The sequence below is a fragment of the Salminus brasiliensis genome, chromosome 15 (genome assembly GCF_030463535.1).
Source record: "Salminus brasiliensis chromosome 15, fSalBra1.hap2, whole genome shotgun sequence".
Taxonomy (NCBI): domain Eukaryota; kingdom Metazoa; phylum Chordata; class Actinopteri; order Characiformes; family Bryconidae; genus Salminus; species Salminus brasiliensis.
In genome coordinates this window covers 24,394,944-24,412,145 of record NC_132892.1, presented here as the reverse complement: position 1 = coordinate 24,412,145, position 17,202 = coordinate 24,394,944, and the positions used below count along the sequence as shown (strand labels likewise).

Below are 17,202 nucleotides of genomic sequence, written 5' to 3'. Positions count from 1 at the left end.
TTCAGAATATGGACTGGGAGGCTCTTCTCCTTCGAAAGCTTCCTCCCCCATTCGTTCCTTCCATTGGGGGAAACGAGGACGTCAGCAACTTTGATGAAGAATTCACAACAGAAGCTCCCACCCTCACACCTCCAAGGGAACCTCGTGTACTCTCGCGCAAAGACCAGGACAGCTTCCGTGACTTTGACTACGTCTCTGACCTCTGCTGAACTTTTCCGAATGTTGTGGAGACCTCAAAGACCACGCGGTCATCCAGAATTGTTTTATTTTCTCCCTGACTGTGATACCGGCGTGACTCTGTCATTACCACTACACTGTGACAGTAAAAGGCCGGCCATTGTGGATGGCTTGTGTTTGTTCAGTGGATGCCAGAATGAAATTTGAAGAGACTACGGCTTAGTAAAGGTGTGGAGGTTTGACGCTGGAATGGAGCACGGATTTTGCGGGAAACAGAATTGAGAGATGGAGATTGTGTGGGCTCAGCAAGAAGAGGGGATGCTAAAGGCTATCTGGCATATTTTCAATATAACGATAAGAGAGAGAGATGTGTATTTCAGCTGAAGAGAAGAACGTTGGCCAAATGTAGTCTTTCCCATATCACCTCTTTCTGTCACCCACTTCTGCCTTTCACCTCAACACCTCTTCATTCATAGAAGAGTGAGACAGCCAGCAGCTTTCTTTCTGACAAGCTGTCTGAACCCAGTGAAACTTTTTTTTTTTTTTTTTTTTTTTACACACTGTGATTTTGGAAATGTTTCGAATGGAGAATGAAAATGCCTTAACTTTATATTCTGTCCCTTTTGAATCTTTTTACTTAGAATCTTTTAAGTATGTTAGTCAAAGGAACTGAAAAAAGATGCCTAGAACGGACGGCGTGAAAAATATATACATTAAAAGAAGCAGTACAAAGAATCATGAACTAAGGGTAATATGAGCTAATGTTACGTACAATGCTTATTTTGAACGGTTTTGTGTTTGAGAAGAGGAAATAAGGTGACTTGACAGAACTTGCCTTCAGAACTTCCAGAATCCAGATCTACACAACAGCCTGAATATGGAATTGCACCCACAAGTTTCATTTCAGTAAAAAAATCTGAAAAACAGGAAATCTTAATTTAGGACTAAATTGGGTTGGAGAATTACCATGAATGTTGAGATTCAGTCCAGTGTGTTCACAGAGCCTCTGAATAGTTTTCTTGATGTTTTCAGAATATGCTAGATACTGCTCGGACACTAGCACTACTACTCCTGCATTTTTAAAGGGAGAACACTTCAGTGGTTTTCAACCTAATCTTGATCTGCTGTATCTCTGTTAAACTATGAATAGTTAAACTATCTGGAGTTACATTTTTACTACTAAATATATTTTAATCTAACTAAATATCTTTCATTTGAATTTAATTATAAAAAGAACAGAAAATGAGATTCCATATAAATCAATGGTTACATGACTAGTAAGAGGATATGTTGCCCTTACAATATCACTAGTTAAAATATCTTTAATAGATCTGTAGATCTGATATCACCACTAATATAAAATTCATAGTTAAGGTTTTACTAGTAAACATTGAGTTATGGCTTGTATGAACCATTAGAAAACAAAAGAAAACTCAGACTAAGTGACAGCCATTCAAATTAAGAAAGGCTTAAAAATTATTGTTGTACATGGTCGACAGATAATAGTTTGAAAACCACTGGAGTATTCCTGGACTGGACCTACTTTACTTCAAAAACTACAAGACTGTGAAATTGCTGACAGCTCTTGGTTTATTTGGTTATCATTTTTAGGATAGAATTTTTTTTGTTTGGGTGGAAATGTGTAGGAAATGATTTGAAGAGGAAAAAAAGATTATTTTAGCATTTCTAAGCCCATTTAGTGTTAAATCCCTATATTTAAACACTGGATTTTAAAATGTGTTATGAAGGGATTATTTGTGCAAAATGAATTTTTACATTTCCATATCACCGAATCCTCAATACACTGATAAACATGTAGCACAATCTTTAGTACAGACTTTGGCCTCATGATTGATGTCTGTATTACCCATCACCAAATCTGAGACAACAACATGGCTGCCGTCAGGACAAACTCATTTTCCTGTTATTTGCTGGTCGGTGTTGATGAATTTTTTTGACTGTGTCCAAAATACTACTATTACAAATCATCAGAACTGTTGAGCTGTATTTATAAAGACTTGTTGGAAACACTGCTGTGTTTGTCTATGTGCATTTTTGGCACCTCAGATATTTTGGATTCACATTCCTTAGTAATCGTGTTTCTTAAACAACAAAATATTGATGTTTTCGCATTCCATAATTATGGGAATGTGTTACAGGACTTTACACAAAGAACTACACTATATGGACAGAAGTATTGAGACACCTTCTCATTCATTGTTTATCCCAAAATCAAGGGTATTAGAATAGAGCTAATCCTGCTTTTGTTGGAGTAATTCAGCATTTTCATCAGTCCCAAATTCACAGGAATTCATAGGAAATGAAAGATTGGTCAACTGAGTTTTCTTGAGTTTTCATAGCAGTACCACATTTAAACAGTGGTTCACAGATTTGCTAAAAAAATCAGACAATCACATGATCATTGGAGACTAAGCTTTATGTCACTGAAACATATGTTTTGTTTTGTTGTTTTTTAAGGGAGGGACAGAGGAAAAAACCTTATACATCCCTACACACTTTAGTAATAGAAGAAACTGAAGTCGGGCAGTCCAGTGCTCAGACCCAATGAAACGAGGGGGGGAAATGAAGATGCCTGAAAACGTGTAGGGGGAAATTATTCTGTAAAATAGAAAACGAAACATTCAGGCAGTCTAGTGCTCAATCTTACTTCTCTGACATGGTCTCAGTCCTAAATGATTGTCTGGCAGTATTGCATCCACCACCAAACAAAAAATATATATATAAAAACTCCCTATTCTCAGATCCAGTCTGGAGGTATTATTCCTGCTTAGTTAACATCATGACGGTGATTATCAAAGAATTCACAATCACCAAACCAACCACCAAAATGTCCCATATCTATTAGAACACAAAGAACCATTTAACAGCACAGACAACTTTCATTTATATCATTTTATTGATATAAAAATTAACTTATATCATTTACTCAAAATTCACTTATGTAATTCATGTAAAAATGATTTAATGTGGGTCTAGAAAAGCTTATTATGAGGAGTGAAAGCCTAAAAACCTCGTATCTCCGAGTAGTCAGAGAGGCTCTCGTTAAGCTGCTCACTCGCTCAGTTCATCGGCGGGCTAACGAGCGGCGTGCTAGCTACATCGCCGGGCTAACGAGCGGCATGCTAGCTACATCGGCGGGCTGACGAGCGGCATGCTAGCTACATCGGCGGGCTGACGAGCGGCATGCTAGCTACATCGGCGGGCTGACGAGCGGCATGCTAGCTACATCGGCGGGCTAACGAGCGGCGTGCTAGCTACATCGGCGGGCTAACGAGCGGCATGCTAGCTACATCGGCGGGCTAACGAGCGGCATGCTAGCTACATCGGCGGGCTAACGAGCGGCGTGCTAGCTACATCGGCGGGCTAACGAGCGGCGTGCTAGCTACATCGGCGGGCTAACGAGCGGCATGCTAGCTACATCGGCGGGCTAACGAGCGGCATGCTAGCTACATCGGCGGGCTAACGAGCGGCGTGCTAGCTACATCGGCGGGCTAACGAGCGGCATGCTAGCTACATCGGCGGGCTAACGAGCGGCATGCTAGCTACATCGGCGGGCTGACGAGCGGCGTGCTAGCTACATCGGCGGGCTAACGAGCGGCATGCTAGCTACATCGGCGGGCTAACGAGCGGCGTGCTAGCTACATCGGCGGGCTAACGAGCGGCGTGCTAGCTACATCGGCGGGCTAACGAGCGGCGTGCTAGCTACATCGGCGGGCTAACGAGCGGCGTGCTAGCTACATCGGCGGGCTAACGAGCGGCGTGCTAGCTACATCGGCGGGCTAACGAGCGGCGTGCTAGCTACATCGGCGGGCTGACGAGCGGCATGCTAGCTACATCGGCGGGCTAACGAGCGGCATGCTAGCTACATCGGCGGGCTGACGAGCGGCATGCTAGCTACATCGGCGGGCTGACGAGCGGCATGCTAGCTACATCGGCGGGCTGACGAGCGGCATGCTAGCTACATCGGCGGGCTAACGAGCGGCATGCTAGCTACATCGGCGGGCTAACGAGCGGCATGCTAGCTACATCGGCGGGCTAACGAGCGGCATGCTAGCTACATCGGCGGGCTAACGAGCGGCATGCTAGCTACATCGGCGGGCTGACGAGCGGCATGCTAGCTACATCGGCGGGCTAACGAGCAGCATGCTAGCTACATCGGCGGGCTAACGAGCGGCGTGCTAGCTACATCGGCGGGCTAACGAGCGGCGTGCTAGCTACATCGGCGGGCTAACGAGCGGCATGCTAGCTACATCGGCGGGCTAACGAGCGGCGTGCTAGCTACATCGGCGGGCTAACGAGCGGCATGCTAGCTACATCGGCGGGCTAACGAGCGGCATGCTAGCTACATCGGCGGGCTGACGAGCGGCATGCTAGCTACATCGGCGGGCTAACGAGCGGCATGCTAGCTACATCGGCGGGCTAACGAGCGGCATGCTAGCTACATCGGCGGGCTGACGAGCGGCATGCTAGCTACATCGGCGGGCTAACGAGCGGCATGCTAGCTACATCGGCGGGCTAACGAGCGGCATGCTAGCTACATCGGCGGGCTGACGAGCGGCGTGCTAGCTACATCGGCGGGCTGACGAGCGGCATGCTAGCTACATCGGCGGGCTAACGAGCGGCGTGCTAGCTACATCGGCGGGCTAACGAGCGGCGTGCTAGCTACATCGGCGGGCTGACGAGCGGCGTGCTAGCTACATCGGCGGGCTAACGAGCGGTGTGCTCGTTTTAGTGAAAGGTGAAGTCTAAGATTTTAGAGCTCCAATTCTGGGTGTAATTCTCTTTAGTGGGGGGCTGTAAATGAATAAGATCTGGATGCAGTATAATGTTGTAACCCCCCTTTCATTTGATTTGAACTCTGGTTCTGTACCTCTTAGTTTGGACATATTAAACCACATCTCTTTATTTACTAGATTTGGGTGTTTAAAGTTTTTATATTGTTCAGAAAAAGGGATCAGTATCTACTGTTCCCTCATTTGTTTGGAGGCCACTGAACATTTTATTACCTTAATGGTCAGATTTGTCAGTAAAGAGACAGTAAAATGAATCATAGCTAACTAAAGTAATCTACAGAACCCAGAGCGCTCTTACAAGAGACTGTGTGCTGGATGTGGTTCAGGTTTGGGCTAAAATAACATTCATGAGAAGAGATGGGAAAAGAAAAAAGCAGAGGTGGGAAAAGTACATACCTGGAATTGTGTGGGACAAAGTCACAAAGTGAAAATACAAAGTGTCGAGGTGACAGAATGATCCATATCAGTGTTTAAAGTTTCTATTGAGCAGTTATTAACAATAGAAGACATATTCACTGAACAGTGACAGACTCATATTGGGGAAACAGGAGGAACAATCTGCATAAGAAGTGGAAAACTTTGCAGAAGAAAAGAAAACAGTAAAACACTTTTAATTGAAACTGGTTGAAAATCAGAAATGAACAGATAATAATCACCACATTTAGATCTGCAGATATTTAAAACTCTTCTACAGTTTACTTCAGATTCAATCTCAGCTTAATGGTGAGTACTCAAGAAACGCGCAAACCCTCTACCATCCACTCCAAAAGTTCATAAAAAGATAAAAGAAAATAGCTGCAAAAAAGAAATACCAGAAAACTGGTGAACAATGAAAATTTATGAAGAGTCATTTAATCAAACCTATTATCAGCCTGAGCGACTCAATAAGAACTGCTAATGCTAAACCATGCATTTCCATAGTCCTGAGACTACATCTCACAACTATCAGGAAAATCAGGAATACACATAACACCAGAAAACAGGTGGAAAAAACGCAGCATCGAGAGAAAAATCCAAAATACCCAAAAATGGATGAGAAAAGAAAAGCCAACACAACAGATGGGGAAGAAAATCCCCTAAAACAGGTGGATAGCTGAAACCAGGTAGGACCAGGAAATCCCCCAAAACTGACCCACACAGTGAGATGATAATGTAACATAGGAATGCTCCCATGATGCTTTGGGGTGTTAATGGTGTTAGTGTTTGTTCTATGAGACGGTTTGGGATGGTTGGTTGGGTGATTTTGGGGAGTGTTGGGGATTTTGAGAGATCACCATCATGTGAACTAAGCTGAGATCTCAGGACTGAGCTTGGGACTGATTCATAGAATAAGGGCTGTTTCAGGGTTTGAGATTCCAGCTGTGTTCCTAATGCTTTTCCATCTGTAGTTGTTTGTTGTTCTGTGATCTTCATTATTGAAAATAAAAACAAAATCAAATTTCAGATTTTCTTCCATTGGATTGTCTCACATCACACCTGGCAAGATGTTGCGCAAGAAGACCATAACAAAATCTTGGATTCAGTGAATAGGACTTATAATAGTAACACACAGGCCCACTGGCAGCTGCTAATGGCAATTACTAGTCAGAACTCTATCAGATGAAGCCCTCAACCACTACCTTTGATCGGCTAGATCTTGCTAGAGGATTCTGCACTTCTAGTCCACCATGCATGCCGATATGGGCCAGATATTGATTTTCCTTCCACCTTAAATACCACAGCAGTTTCACCCTGTCTTAAATACATCCTGGAGCTCCCTGACTCTTAGAGTTTGGTCATTATTGGATGATTTAGGGAAAGTGATCTTGTGACCGTGACCCGTTTTTGATTGATAGGTCTGCAGTATGACTGCTGCTGGTGTTTGCTGGTGAAGAAAAGAGGGATGGTTTCAGAATCCACAGTTTATGTTCAAATAGTAAGTCAGTAAGTTTTACTCTGAGTACATTTTAAATGATCTACTTTTTACTTTAACCTGAGGAGATTTTTACAGCAGTAATTTTACTTGTCCTTAAGTAAAACTTCATCAGAGTACTAGTAGTACTTGTAATTGTAGACTTTAGTACTCTATATACATCTGACCTTTGGTTGATGTGTGGAGGTTTTGGGGGCTTTTGTTAATCTTGTCCCCCAAAAATGTATCAATGATGTGTTTCTAATAAATCAGGAGTTTAAAGATGGAGATAAATAATAATATTCTATAATGTATTATAATGTAAATAATGAAAGAAACTGTTATTAATGAAGATGAAAGCCTTTCAGAAAACACACTGTTGTTTTAGCTGTTGTTGCTAAACTGACTTAAATGTAAAATAATATAAAAGCTTCACTACATGTTTCCTCATTCTGACTGTAATGTATACATCACCCCATTTCCCCTTGGTTTTCTGTGATGACGTCTCTCTGTTTTCTCCAAGAGAGGGCAGTGAAGATCATTTCCCTTTTACACTCTTATAATCACTCCTCATTTTTCTACCATACAATGTAGGCATCTATTAAACTATCAGATTATTAACAAACTATCTGAAAGAAATCCTATTTCTATAAAGATGATTATTAGAAATGTAAAGTTAGAGAGTTTACATGTACATATTAAGAACAGCTTGTGGCAAATTCACATATACAAGATATATCTGTCATATTTTTCATTAGTTAAAGAGCTTCATTAACTTAAAGAGACTGAATGTAGCAAATGAAGTAAACACATCCACACAGGACTGAACTGCAGACTGCATATTTATTTTACAAGACTCGGTGCTGTGAGAAAGCATTGGACCTGATTTCCTCTATTTTAACATATTTGTCACAATGATTGAATTTTAAATGTATTCATATACTGCTTTTAAGTAATCCGGGTCCGAGCCTCTTTTGAGCAAGCCAAAGGCGACAGTGGCAAGGAAAAACTCCCCCCAGAGTAAGAGGAAGAAACCTTGAGGGGAACCAAGACTCAAAAGAGGAACCCATCCTCTGCTGGTCGACACCGGACAGTAACATGTCAAGTTACTTAAAAGAAGTATAGAATGACCAAGGATGTCACCTTACATGTAGCCGAGGGTATTATTGCCTTTCCTCCTCCAGCTGAGGACACCCGCTGCTGAGGACGTCCTCATTAGCTCACCTGCAACCAAGGCTCCATCCAGTGCTCTGGCGAATGCCTGAGCATCGGGACCTGCCATCAAGCCACTGCCCAGTGCTCAGAAGACAACAGGAGAGTAGGGGCTGTTCTCCAGACTCTTCCAAGCACTTAAGGGCATTGAGGATGATGGAGACCCCAGAGGCTCTAAGCAGCACTCAAGAGAGTACTGGGGAATCGGAGACCATTGCTGATAGGAACCCAAGTCAGCATGACCTCTCCTCCCAGACTCAAAGCCATTGAGGGGAAATGGCTATGAGAGTTCTGGGGAATTGAGGTCTTTTTCCAGGGCTCCTACCAGTGCTCAGGGGCAATCGAGACAATAGGGACCTCCTCCAAGTCAGGAGTATTAGAGCAAATGCTCTGACCATGGCTGACAGGAGCAACAGGTTAGCTGAATCTCTCTCCCCAGACTCAGAGCCATCAAGGGGAAACAGGGGCGTCCCCAGAGGCTCTGCCCAACACTCAGAAGAGTGCTGAGGAATGAGGGTATGCTTCTAAGAGCTCCTGCAGGTGCTCAGGGGCATTGAGAACAAGGCTTCCTCCAAGGCTCCTCCCGGTGCTCAGAAATATCAGAGACAACAATGAGTTGCCCCAGGTTCCGCCAAGCACTCAGGAGCGCACTGGAGCATCAGGGCGAAGGCTCTGACCATTGCTGAGAGAAGCTCTAGTCAGCAGACTCCCTTTTCCCAGGCTCCTGGCAGGGCTCAGGGCCATCAGGGACAATGGGGACGTCCCTATAGGCTCTGCCCAGCACTAAGAAGAGCACTGGGGAATCAGGGTCTGCTTCCGTGGCTCCAACTGGTGCTCAGAAGAGCACTCACTCAACATACTCCTCAACATTCTGTCCAGCACTCTGGAGAGTGATGAGAGGAGCAGTGGTCATCTGACTCCCTCGCTCCAGGCTCTGCCCAGTGCTACATGCTAGGCCACATCCATTATTTTATCCAATTAAATTTTAGGATCTTAAATTATTAAGTGTGACAAATATGTCAATTTAGAAAAAACAGCACCGTACATGCAACGCAGTGTTTAAATTGGCCGAATTACTCTTTTGAAGGGATTACGGAAGGCTTTGCGGATGGCGGCGAACATCCTGGACAGCCGCTTGCGAGCTTTGGTGAATGGTGACACCGAAGCAGATGTTTCTCTCCCTCCAACTGCAAAAGACAAGATGAACCAGAAACTCAGTCACTAAACTGTTTTCTTACTACAATGAAGGAACTGTTTTCTACTTTATCAAAGAAAAAGTGAGATTTTGAGCAACACTTGAACAGAAGCTTAAGAAACACTGGCATTAGTGTGTCTAGCACTGTGACTAACTGTATGCTTAGGTTCATGTACTCACTCTCCAGATGATTTGCAGAGGAGCTGGGCTGATGATCCTCAGACACTGTTTCTGCAGGACACACGTTCTTTGATTTCTTGATGAGCAAACATTTAACAAACAAAACAAAAACCAAGACAGAAAATTATCATGAAATAGCTCAAGCTAAATGAGAGGTCTTACTATTAACACAATCATACATAATCTAACAAATCATATGAAGTGTGTTTTTATTAAACTACTACCTTCAGTCCCATCCTGACAAGCAAAGATCTAAACCTCCTCTTCTTCTCCGTCACAGGAACGGGCTCTTCGGGAAGGCTGTCCTCTTCAACGTCAGGCCTGGAAACATGGGACATATCCTGTTCAGGAGAGATGTTACCTACCTCCAAAGTGTCGCTTACCTCACCACCAGCGTCACCAGAATCACCAGCATCACCAGCGTCACCAGCGTCACCAGAGTCACCAGCGTCACCAGAATCACCAGCGTCACCAGCGTCACCAGAGTCACCAGAGTCACCAGAGTCACCAGCGTCACCAGAATCACCAGCGTCACCAGCGTCACCAGCATCACCAGAATCACCAGCGTCACCAGAATCACCAGCGTCACCAGCGTCACCAGAATCACCAGCGTCACCAGAATCACCAGCATCACTGCTGGTTGGAGAGCAGGCTTTAACATAAGGACGGACATCAAGTACAGCCCTTATTTTCCGAAGGCCAGTTTGGGGATAGACTGCAGGCAGAGGATCCTCCTTCTCCTCTTCCTCAGGATCTATGCCAAATGATTTGAAGGACCTCATCAGTATTTCACCAATGATATCCTCAGGGTCCCTAGAAGAAGTTTCAAGGGGAAGCTTCATAAAATCAATAGTTGCCCCTGACTCAACCATGGCCATGAGCAAGTCCATGTCTTCGTCAGTGGCGAGACTGCTGGGGATGTAGCTGCTCTCAATTTCCAGCTCCCCACAACTGTCCAGTAGTTCTGAGCTTTCAGCTCTGGGGGATGTCTTCTGGAGCTCTTCGTGGGACAGCTGATCTTCTTCCTGTTTTACCTGAATGTTTTGTTCTTCAGGAGATGTGGCCATGTTTTTGATCTCTTCTTCTGCAGGTATCAGGAGATCATTTGTTTCACTGTTGGCCTCCATGACACCTAGCACTATATTGATGTAATAATAAGAAACAAGAGAAAAGACAAAATGAAAACTGTCATTAAGACGACATTGATTTTGTTCATTTCTTAGTTACTTTTTCTCAGGTGGGCGTCATTTAATATATAAATCTGATCCTGAAAGTGCGTTATTATATGTGGTCAGTATATCAGTCATCTATTTTATGATACTAATAAATGATATTAATAATATTATTATTGAATATTAATGATAAAGAGAGTAAAGACAGCGGGAATAGAGGAGTAGAGGGGCGGTCCTACCTGCAGGGTGGTCGATGTCATAATGAGCTTCTGTCTGAACTGTCTCAACTATTTAAGGGCAGCCAGGAGTCGCCCATTGTGATGTCACTGATTCCGTTGCTGCCATGGAAACGTTACAGAGTCAATGCAGCTCATCCATTCAGCATAAACCAATCACAGCCCTTAGACTTCAGATCTGCACAGTACAAGCAGCTCTCTGTTAGGGGAATTGGTTGACAGAACTGGATGAACTAAGTCCATCAAATGATTTTTGAAAATTTCAGGTGAATTAAAACCACTTAAATTGTGTTGATTTGAGTTACAGATTTACAAATCCAGAACATTAAAAAACTGTTCTCTTTTTAATACAACCGTCATCTGAGCTTAGTTGACACGACGAAGGTGAGTAGGGAACAGAAACCTATCAGAAACAAATCTACTACTTAATTTCTTACTCTAATTAGCTAAATAAAATATCTAAAAGGTACACATGGCATCATGGGAGAACTTCTATGCCACGATATCATGCCACAGTGTAAGTCAATAAATCGCTAGTTAAAAGATCCAGCACCTCTGGACTGCCATGCATGCAAGTTGGGCCAGATGTAAATGTTGAATGTGGCTCAAATTTGGGCTGAATGGATGGGTGGATTCATGGGACTAGAAAAAAATAATAAACTTTAAAAGGGAAATGCCTGAAAACTGGTGGACAATGAAAATACCAGAATATGAGTAGGATTACAAAACACTTAAAACAGGTAGCAAAAGAAATCACAGAGTGAAAGTAAAAAGTGAAGAGAAGGAAAGAATTCTCCCTCTCAATATTTCATCGCTGTCCAGTGAAAGACATCTAGGTTAGAAATAGGACTGTAAATAGACAGTACACTAGGATCAAGATTTGGTTTCTTGATCAAAGGTTTAATAACTGCTAGGGTAAAAGCGATGAGTTTGTGACTCAGGTTAAGTGAGGAAAGTAGTTTACTGTTGTTTAAAGAGGTTTGATTAGAACTGGTAAAGCTTCTTTACATAGCATTTCTTCAGTAACTAAACTCTGCCTTTTATCAGCCACACCAGATGACAGACAAGCAGAACATAGACTTAATTTTTTGTCAAATAGGTTCAGGTTAGTTATCGAGAAAGCCCACAAACGCATTGCTTGAACAAACAGCTGCAATCTGACAGCAAGGGTTTGAAATGCATAATCTTTACTTTATGAAACATCGTTGTAGTTCAGTCAGCTAAGCTAACACTCAGCTTAGTTAACACCATGAGTAATAAATAGAAACAACTAGTGATGGCAAACTAAAGAACTCACTTGAGCCATTGAGGGGAAATGGCTCTATGAGTTCTGGGTCTGCTTCCAGGGCTCCTACCAGTGCTCAGGGGCATTAGAGGCAATGGGGATCTCCTCCAAGTCAGGAGCATTACAGCAAATGCAGGAGCAACAGGTTCCTGACTCTCGCTTTCCAGACGCAGAGCCATCAAGGGGAAACAGGGACGTCCCCAGAGGCTCTGCCCAACACTCAGAAGAGTGCTGAGGAATGAGGGTATGCTTCTAAGGGCGCCTACTACAAAAGTCCATTCTGATGAACTAATTACAAAGTTAAAATAGACCCCAATGCACCATGGGACCACTACTGTGCCATAATACAGTGTTACAGGTTATGTCAATTAAAGTCTCTACATGTAAACTTTGACCATAAGAAGTTTCCCACCTCTCAACCTCTCCATGTGAGCAAGTAGCTGAAGTTAAAAGATTCAGCAGTGCTGAGCTGTCCTGCATAAAGAAGTGGACTAGATTTGAATGGCAGATAAAACTCGGGAATGGACTGATTGGAGTAGAAGAAGAAAATGCACCAAAACAGGTGTGAACAAAATGCCCGAAAACAGAAATGCCCGAAAACGGGTAGGAAAACAGAAATGCCCGAAAACGGGTAGGAAAACGGAAATGCCCGAAAACGGGTAGGAAAACAGAAATGCCCGAAAACGGGTAGGAAAACAGAAATGCCCGAAAACGGGTAGGAAAACGGAAATGCCCGAAAACGGGTGGGAAAACAGAAATGCCCGAAAACGGGTAGGAAAACGGAAATGCCCGAAAACGGGTGGGAAAACGGAAATGCCCGAAAACGGGTGGGAAAACAGAAATGCCCGAAAACGGGTAGGAAAACGGAAATGCCCGAAAACAGGTGGGAAAACGGAAATGCCCGAAAACGGGTAGGAAAACAGAAATGCCCGAAAACGGGTAGGAAAACGGAAATGCCCGAAAACGGGTAGGAAAACGGAAATGCCCGAAAACGGGTAGGAAAACAGAAATGCACGAAAACTGGAGGGACAGCGGAAATGCCCGAAAACAGGTGTGAAAAAAAATGCCCGAAAACGGAAATGCCCGAAAACGGATGGGAAAACAGAAATGCCCGAAAACTGGAGGGACAGCGGAAATGCCCGAAAACACGTGTGAAAAAATGCCCGAAAACGGAAATGGCCAAAAACAGGTGGGAGAAAAAATAATGCCATCAAAATAGAAAACGAGGGGCTACTCTGTCAGCACAACTCAACACTGTTAAAAACAAATCTCAAACCATTTTCATTATCCAAATAAAAAAAAAATATATATATATATATATAACTCCCTATTTTTTAGTTAAAAAACAATAATATATATATATATATAAAATATATAAAAACACAACATGTTTTTCATTGGACAGCAGTAAAATGCACCTGAGAAAGGTAGCACTGAGGAACAGTGTGTTTCAGTGACTTGCCCTGTAAAATAGATCTTTTAGTTTTTTTAAAAAGCGTTTGATCGTATTCTTTCAGTTCATTTCAGTTTTATTGTCATTCCTGACAACTAATACAGGGTTGTACATTACAACAAAACATTGTTAGGTTAAGTCTCCAGTGCAGAAAAGGAAGGACATACAATACTGCAAGATCAATAGACAAAACATTGGCAGAGACAGTTTGCATTGGCAATAAGTACAAAGACAATAAATAATGACAAATATACAAATGTGTGCAAGAGACTGGGTGATTAAAGTGGAATAGAATAAATATGGAGAGAAGTGATGTGCTGTGTGTGTGTAAATAAAGAGTAAACAGGGAGTTCAGGAGTGTATGCTGAGGTAGACCAGTCTGGTGTTGTAAACAGTATCTCGTACATAATAAAGTGTACAGTGTAGGGATCTAGTGTCTAGGTGAGATAACAGTACACATCTTATGTGCAGAGAGTAGTTCAGTTAAAGTGCATACAGTTCCTGAACTAGTGGAGCTCCGGGTGGATATGATGAGGGAATCAGTATGAGAAGTATGTATCAGTCTATCTATTCCAGAAAATGTTTGGGACTCAGACAGAGTCTCAATCTTCAAGTTGAGGATGAAAACTAGTTGTGAAACTAAAAGTAATTTAGCTTTGGGTAATTAATGTTTTCCTTTAGATAAAGATTTCAGATCCAGGGTTTTATGGACTCTGGAATTGGGATAAACTGAGATGCTGGTGCTGTCATCTCGCTGCTTGCATGCGATTACTCAAGTTTTTTCTTAGAATGTCATCAGCAGAATAACTATACGCATGTGACAGACTTTCTTTTTAAAAGATTCTTCGACACCCAGGATAAGGTAGCCTGTGAGGAATGACAACACAATGATGGTGATCAAGGGGGCAGGACACACCCAATATGCTAAAAGATGGCAACAGGATCCAATGGGATAGATTAAAAAGTACATTTTACTTAAAGAGGTTATGATTGAAACAGCACAGCTGACACAGTTATGTGTATTTGTTGGGAAACATTGACATTAGAGAACTTACCAATCACAACTGGTTTATGATATTCAGTATTCAGTTATAACAGGTGGATTTATGGCCAAGATCCCATTTGAATCTTGAAAATGATCACAGATGTTTACCTAATCAAAAATAGTTAAATAGTAAAATTGTGAGGAGGCTGGATGTAAACATTGCTGCCTAGAGCCACTTGGCAATCATTAATACACTGCTTTGCTAAATGATGGTACATATGGGGTATAAATGGTCATTTAAACAGAGGTGGCTGGCCAACTTGAGTTACATATGACATAGCTATTGTGATCAAAATCTGTTACTGACTGCTACAGATGTGCAGATGTCCCAAGAATGCATGCGAGTGGCACCTGCCACTTCATTGGCTGGTCATATAGAGAGCTACCAATGACTGACTGGCAGTCACTAGAGACCAACAGGTTAAGTAAAAGCTGTCAGAACTGATCCCTAATAACCAACACAAACTGACTGGCAGTTGCCACTGGATGTTGAAATGAATCAAGATCCTCCCCATATTGTCCATCTATCTCTCAACGTTAATACTCACTTATTACTGCTTTGTCTGTTATCAGAGCTTCTTAGTGGTCATGCTCATGGGGGGTTCAGAGCCTACATGGAATCACTGGGCACAAGGCAGGACTTGGCCCAGTCCATTGGTAACAAATACAGTGGGGCAAAAAAGTATTTAGTCAGCCACTGATTGTGCAAGTTCTCCTACTTAGAAAGATGAGAGAGGTCTGTAATTTTCATCATAGGTACACTTCAACTATGAGAGATAAAATGATATTTATTTGTAAATTATGGTAGAAAATAAGTATTTGGTCAATAACAAAAGTTCAACTCAATACTTTGTAACATAACTTTTGTTGGCAATGACAGAAGTCAAGTGTTTCCTGTAAGTCTTCACCAGGTTTGCACACATTGTAGCTGGTATTTTAGCCCATTCCTCCATGCAGATCTCCTCTAGAGCAGTGATGTTTTGGGGCTGTCGCTGGGCAACACTGACTTTCAACTCCCTCCACAAATTTTCTATGGGGTTGAGGTCTGGAGACTAGCTAGGCCACTCCAGGACCTTGAAATGCTTTTTACAGAGCCACTCCTTTGTTGCTCAAGCAGTGTGTTTGGGATCATTGTCATGCTGGAAGACCCAGCCACGTTCCATCTTCAATGCTCTCACTGATGGAAGGAGGTTTTGGCTTAAAATCTCACGATACATGACCCCGTTCATTCTTCTCTTAACACAGATCAGTCGCCCTGTCCCCTTTGCAGAAAAACAGCCCCAAAGCATGATGTTTTCACCCCAGTAGGTATGGTGTTCTTGGGCTGCAACTCAGCATTCTTCTTCCTCCAAACACGACGAGCTGAGTTTTTACCAAAAAGTTCTATTTTGGTTTATCTGACCACATGATATTCTCACAGTCCTCTTCTGGATCATCCATATGCTCTCTGGCAAACTTCAGATGGTCCTGGACATGTACTGTCTTAAGCAGGGGGACACGCCTGGCACTGCAGGATTTGAGTCCCTCTCAGCATAGTGTGTTACTGATGGTAGCCTTTGTTACTTTGGTTCCAGCTCTCTGCAGGTCATTCATCAGGTCCCTCCGTGTAGTTCTGGGATTTTTGCTCACCGTTCTTGTGATCATTTTGACCCCACAGGATGAGATCTTGCGTGGAGCCCCTGATCAAGGGAGATTATCAATAGTCTTGTAGGTCTCCCATTTTCTTACAATTTCTCCCACAGTAGATTTCTTCACACCAAGCTGCTTGCCTATTGCAGATTCAGGCTTCCCAGCCTGGTGCAGGTCTACAGTTTTGTTTCTGGTGTCCTTCGACAGCTCTTTGGTCTTCATCATAGTGGAGTTTGGAGTGTGACTGTTTGAGGTTGTGGGCCGGTGTCTTTTATACTGTTAACGAGTTCAAACAGGTGCCATTAATACAGGTAATGAGTGGAGGACAGAGAAGCCTCTTAAAGAAGAAGGTACAGGTCTGTGACAGCCAGAAATCTTGTTTGTTCGTAGGTGTGGGCAGTGGTGGCTCAGCGGTTAGAGTGTCGGGATATTGATAACAGGGTTGTGGGTTCGATTCCCGGGCTCGGCAAGCTGCCACTGTTGGGCCCTTGAACAAGGCCCTTTATCCTCTCTGCTCCCCGGGCGCTGGAGTTGGCTGCCCACCGCTCTGGGTGTGTGTCTGTACTCACTGCCCCTAACACATGTGAGTGTTCACTACCAGATGGGTTAAATGCGGAGGACACATTTCGCTGTACAGTGTACAGTGACAAATATGTGCACCTTTACCTTTTGACCAAATACTTATTTTCCACCATTATTTACAAATAAATTCTTTAAAAATCAGACAATGTGATTTGCTGGATCTTTTTTTTTTTTTTCATTTAGTCTCCCATAGTTGAAGTGTACCTTGAAGTGAGTGTGTGTGTGTGTGTGTGTGTGTGTGTGTGTGTGAGTGTGTGTGTGTGAGTGTGTGTGTGTGTGTGTGTGTGTGTGTGTGTGAGTGTGTGTGTGTGTGTGTGTGTGTGTGTGTGTG

The 17,202-nt window shown here is 43.0% G+C and overlaps 2 protein-coding genes across 4 annotated transcripts in view; both read left to right on the top strand.

Moving 5' to 3' along the window:
• The window catches only part of pkn1a (protein kinase N1a), a 55,609-nt gene extending 53,402 nt beyond the window's left edge, over positions 1 to 2,207 (top strand). For all 3 annotated transcript variants that reach the window (XM_072656789.1, XM_072656787.1, XM_072656788.1), the window contains exon 22: positions 6 to 2,207. In XM_072656789.1, the coding sequence (XP_072512890.1) occupies positions 6 to 209 (204 nt within the window). In that variant the 3' untranslated portion in view covers positions 210 to 2,207. The remainder of the gene's footprint in view (positions 1 to 5) is intronic.
• Positions 2,208 to 9,302: 7,095 nt separating this feature from the next.
• On the top strand, positions 9,303 to 10,574 carry LOC140536104 (uncharacterized). Its single transcript, XM_072657749.1, has 2 exons — positions 9,303 to 9,371; positions 9,750 to 10,574. The coding sequence occupies exons 1-2, from the start codon at positions 9,337 to 9,339 to the stop codon at positions 10,234 to 10,236; spliced, it is 522 nt and encodes a 173-aa protein (XP_072513850.1). The 5' UTR covers positions 9,303 to 9,336; the 3' UTR covers positions 10,237 to 10,574.
• The last annotated feature ends 6,628 nt before the right edge of the window (positions 10,575 to 17,202 follow it).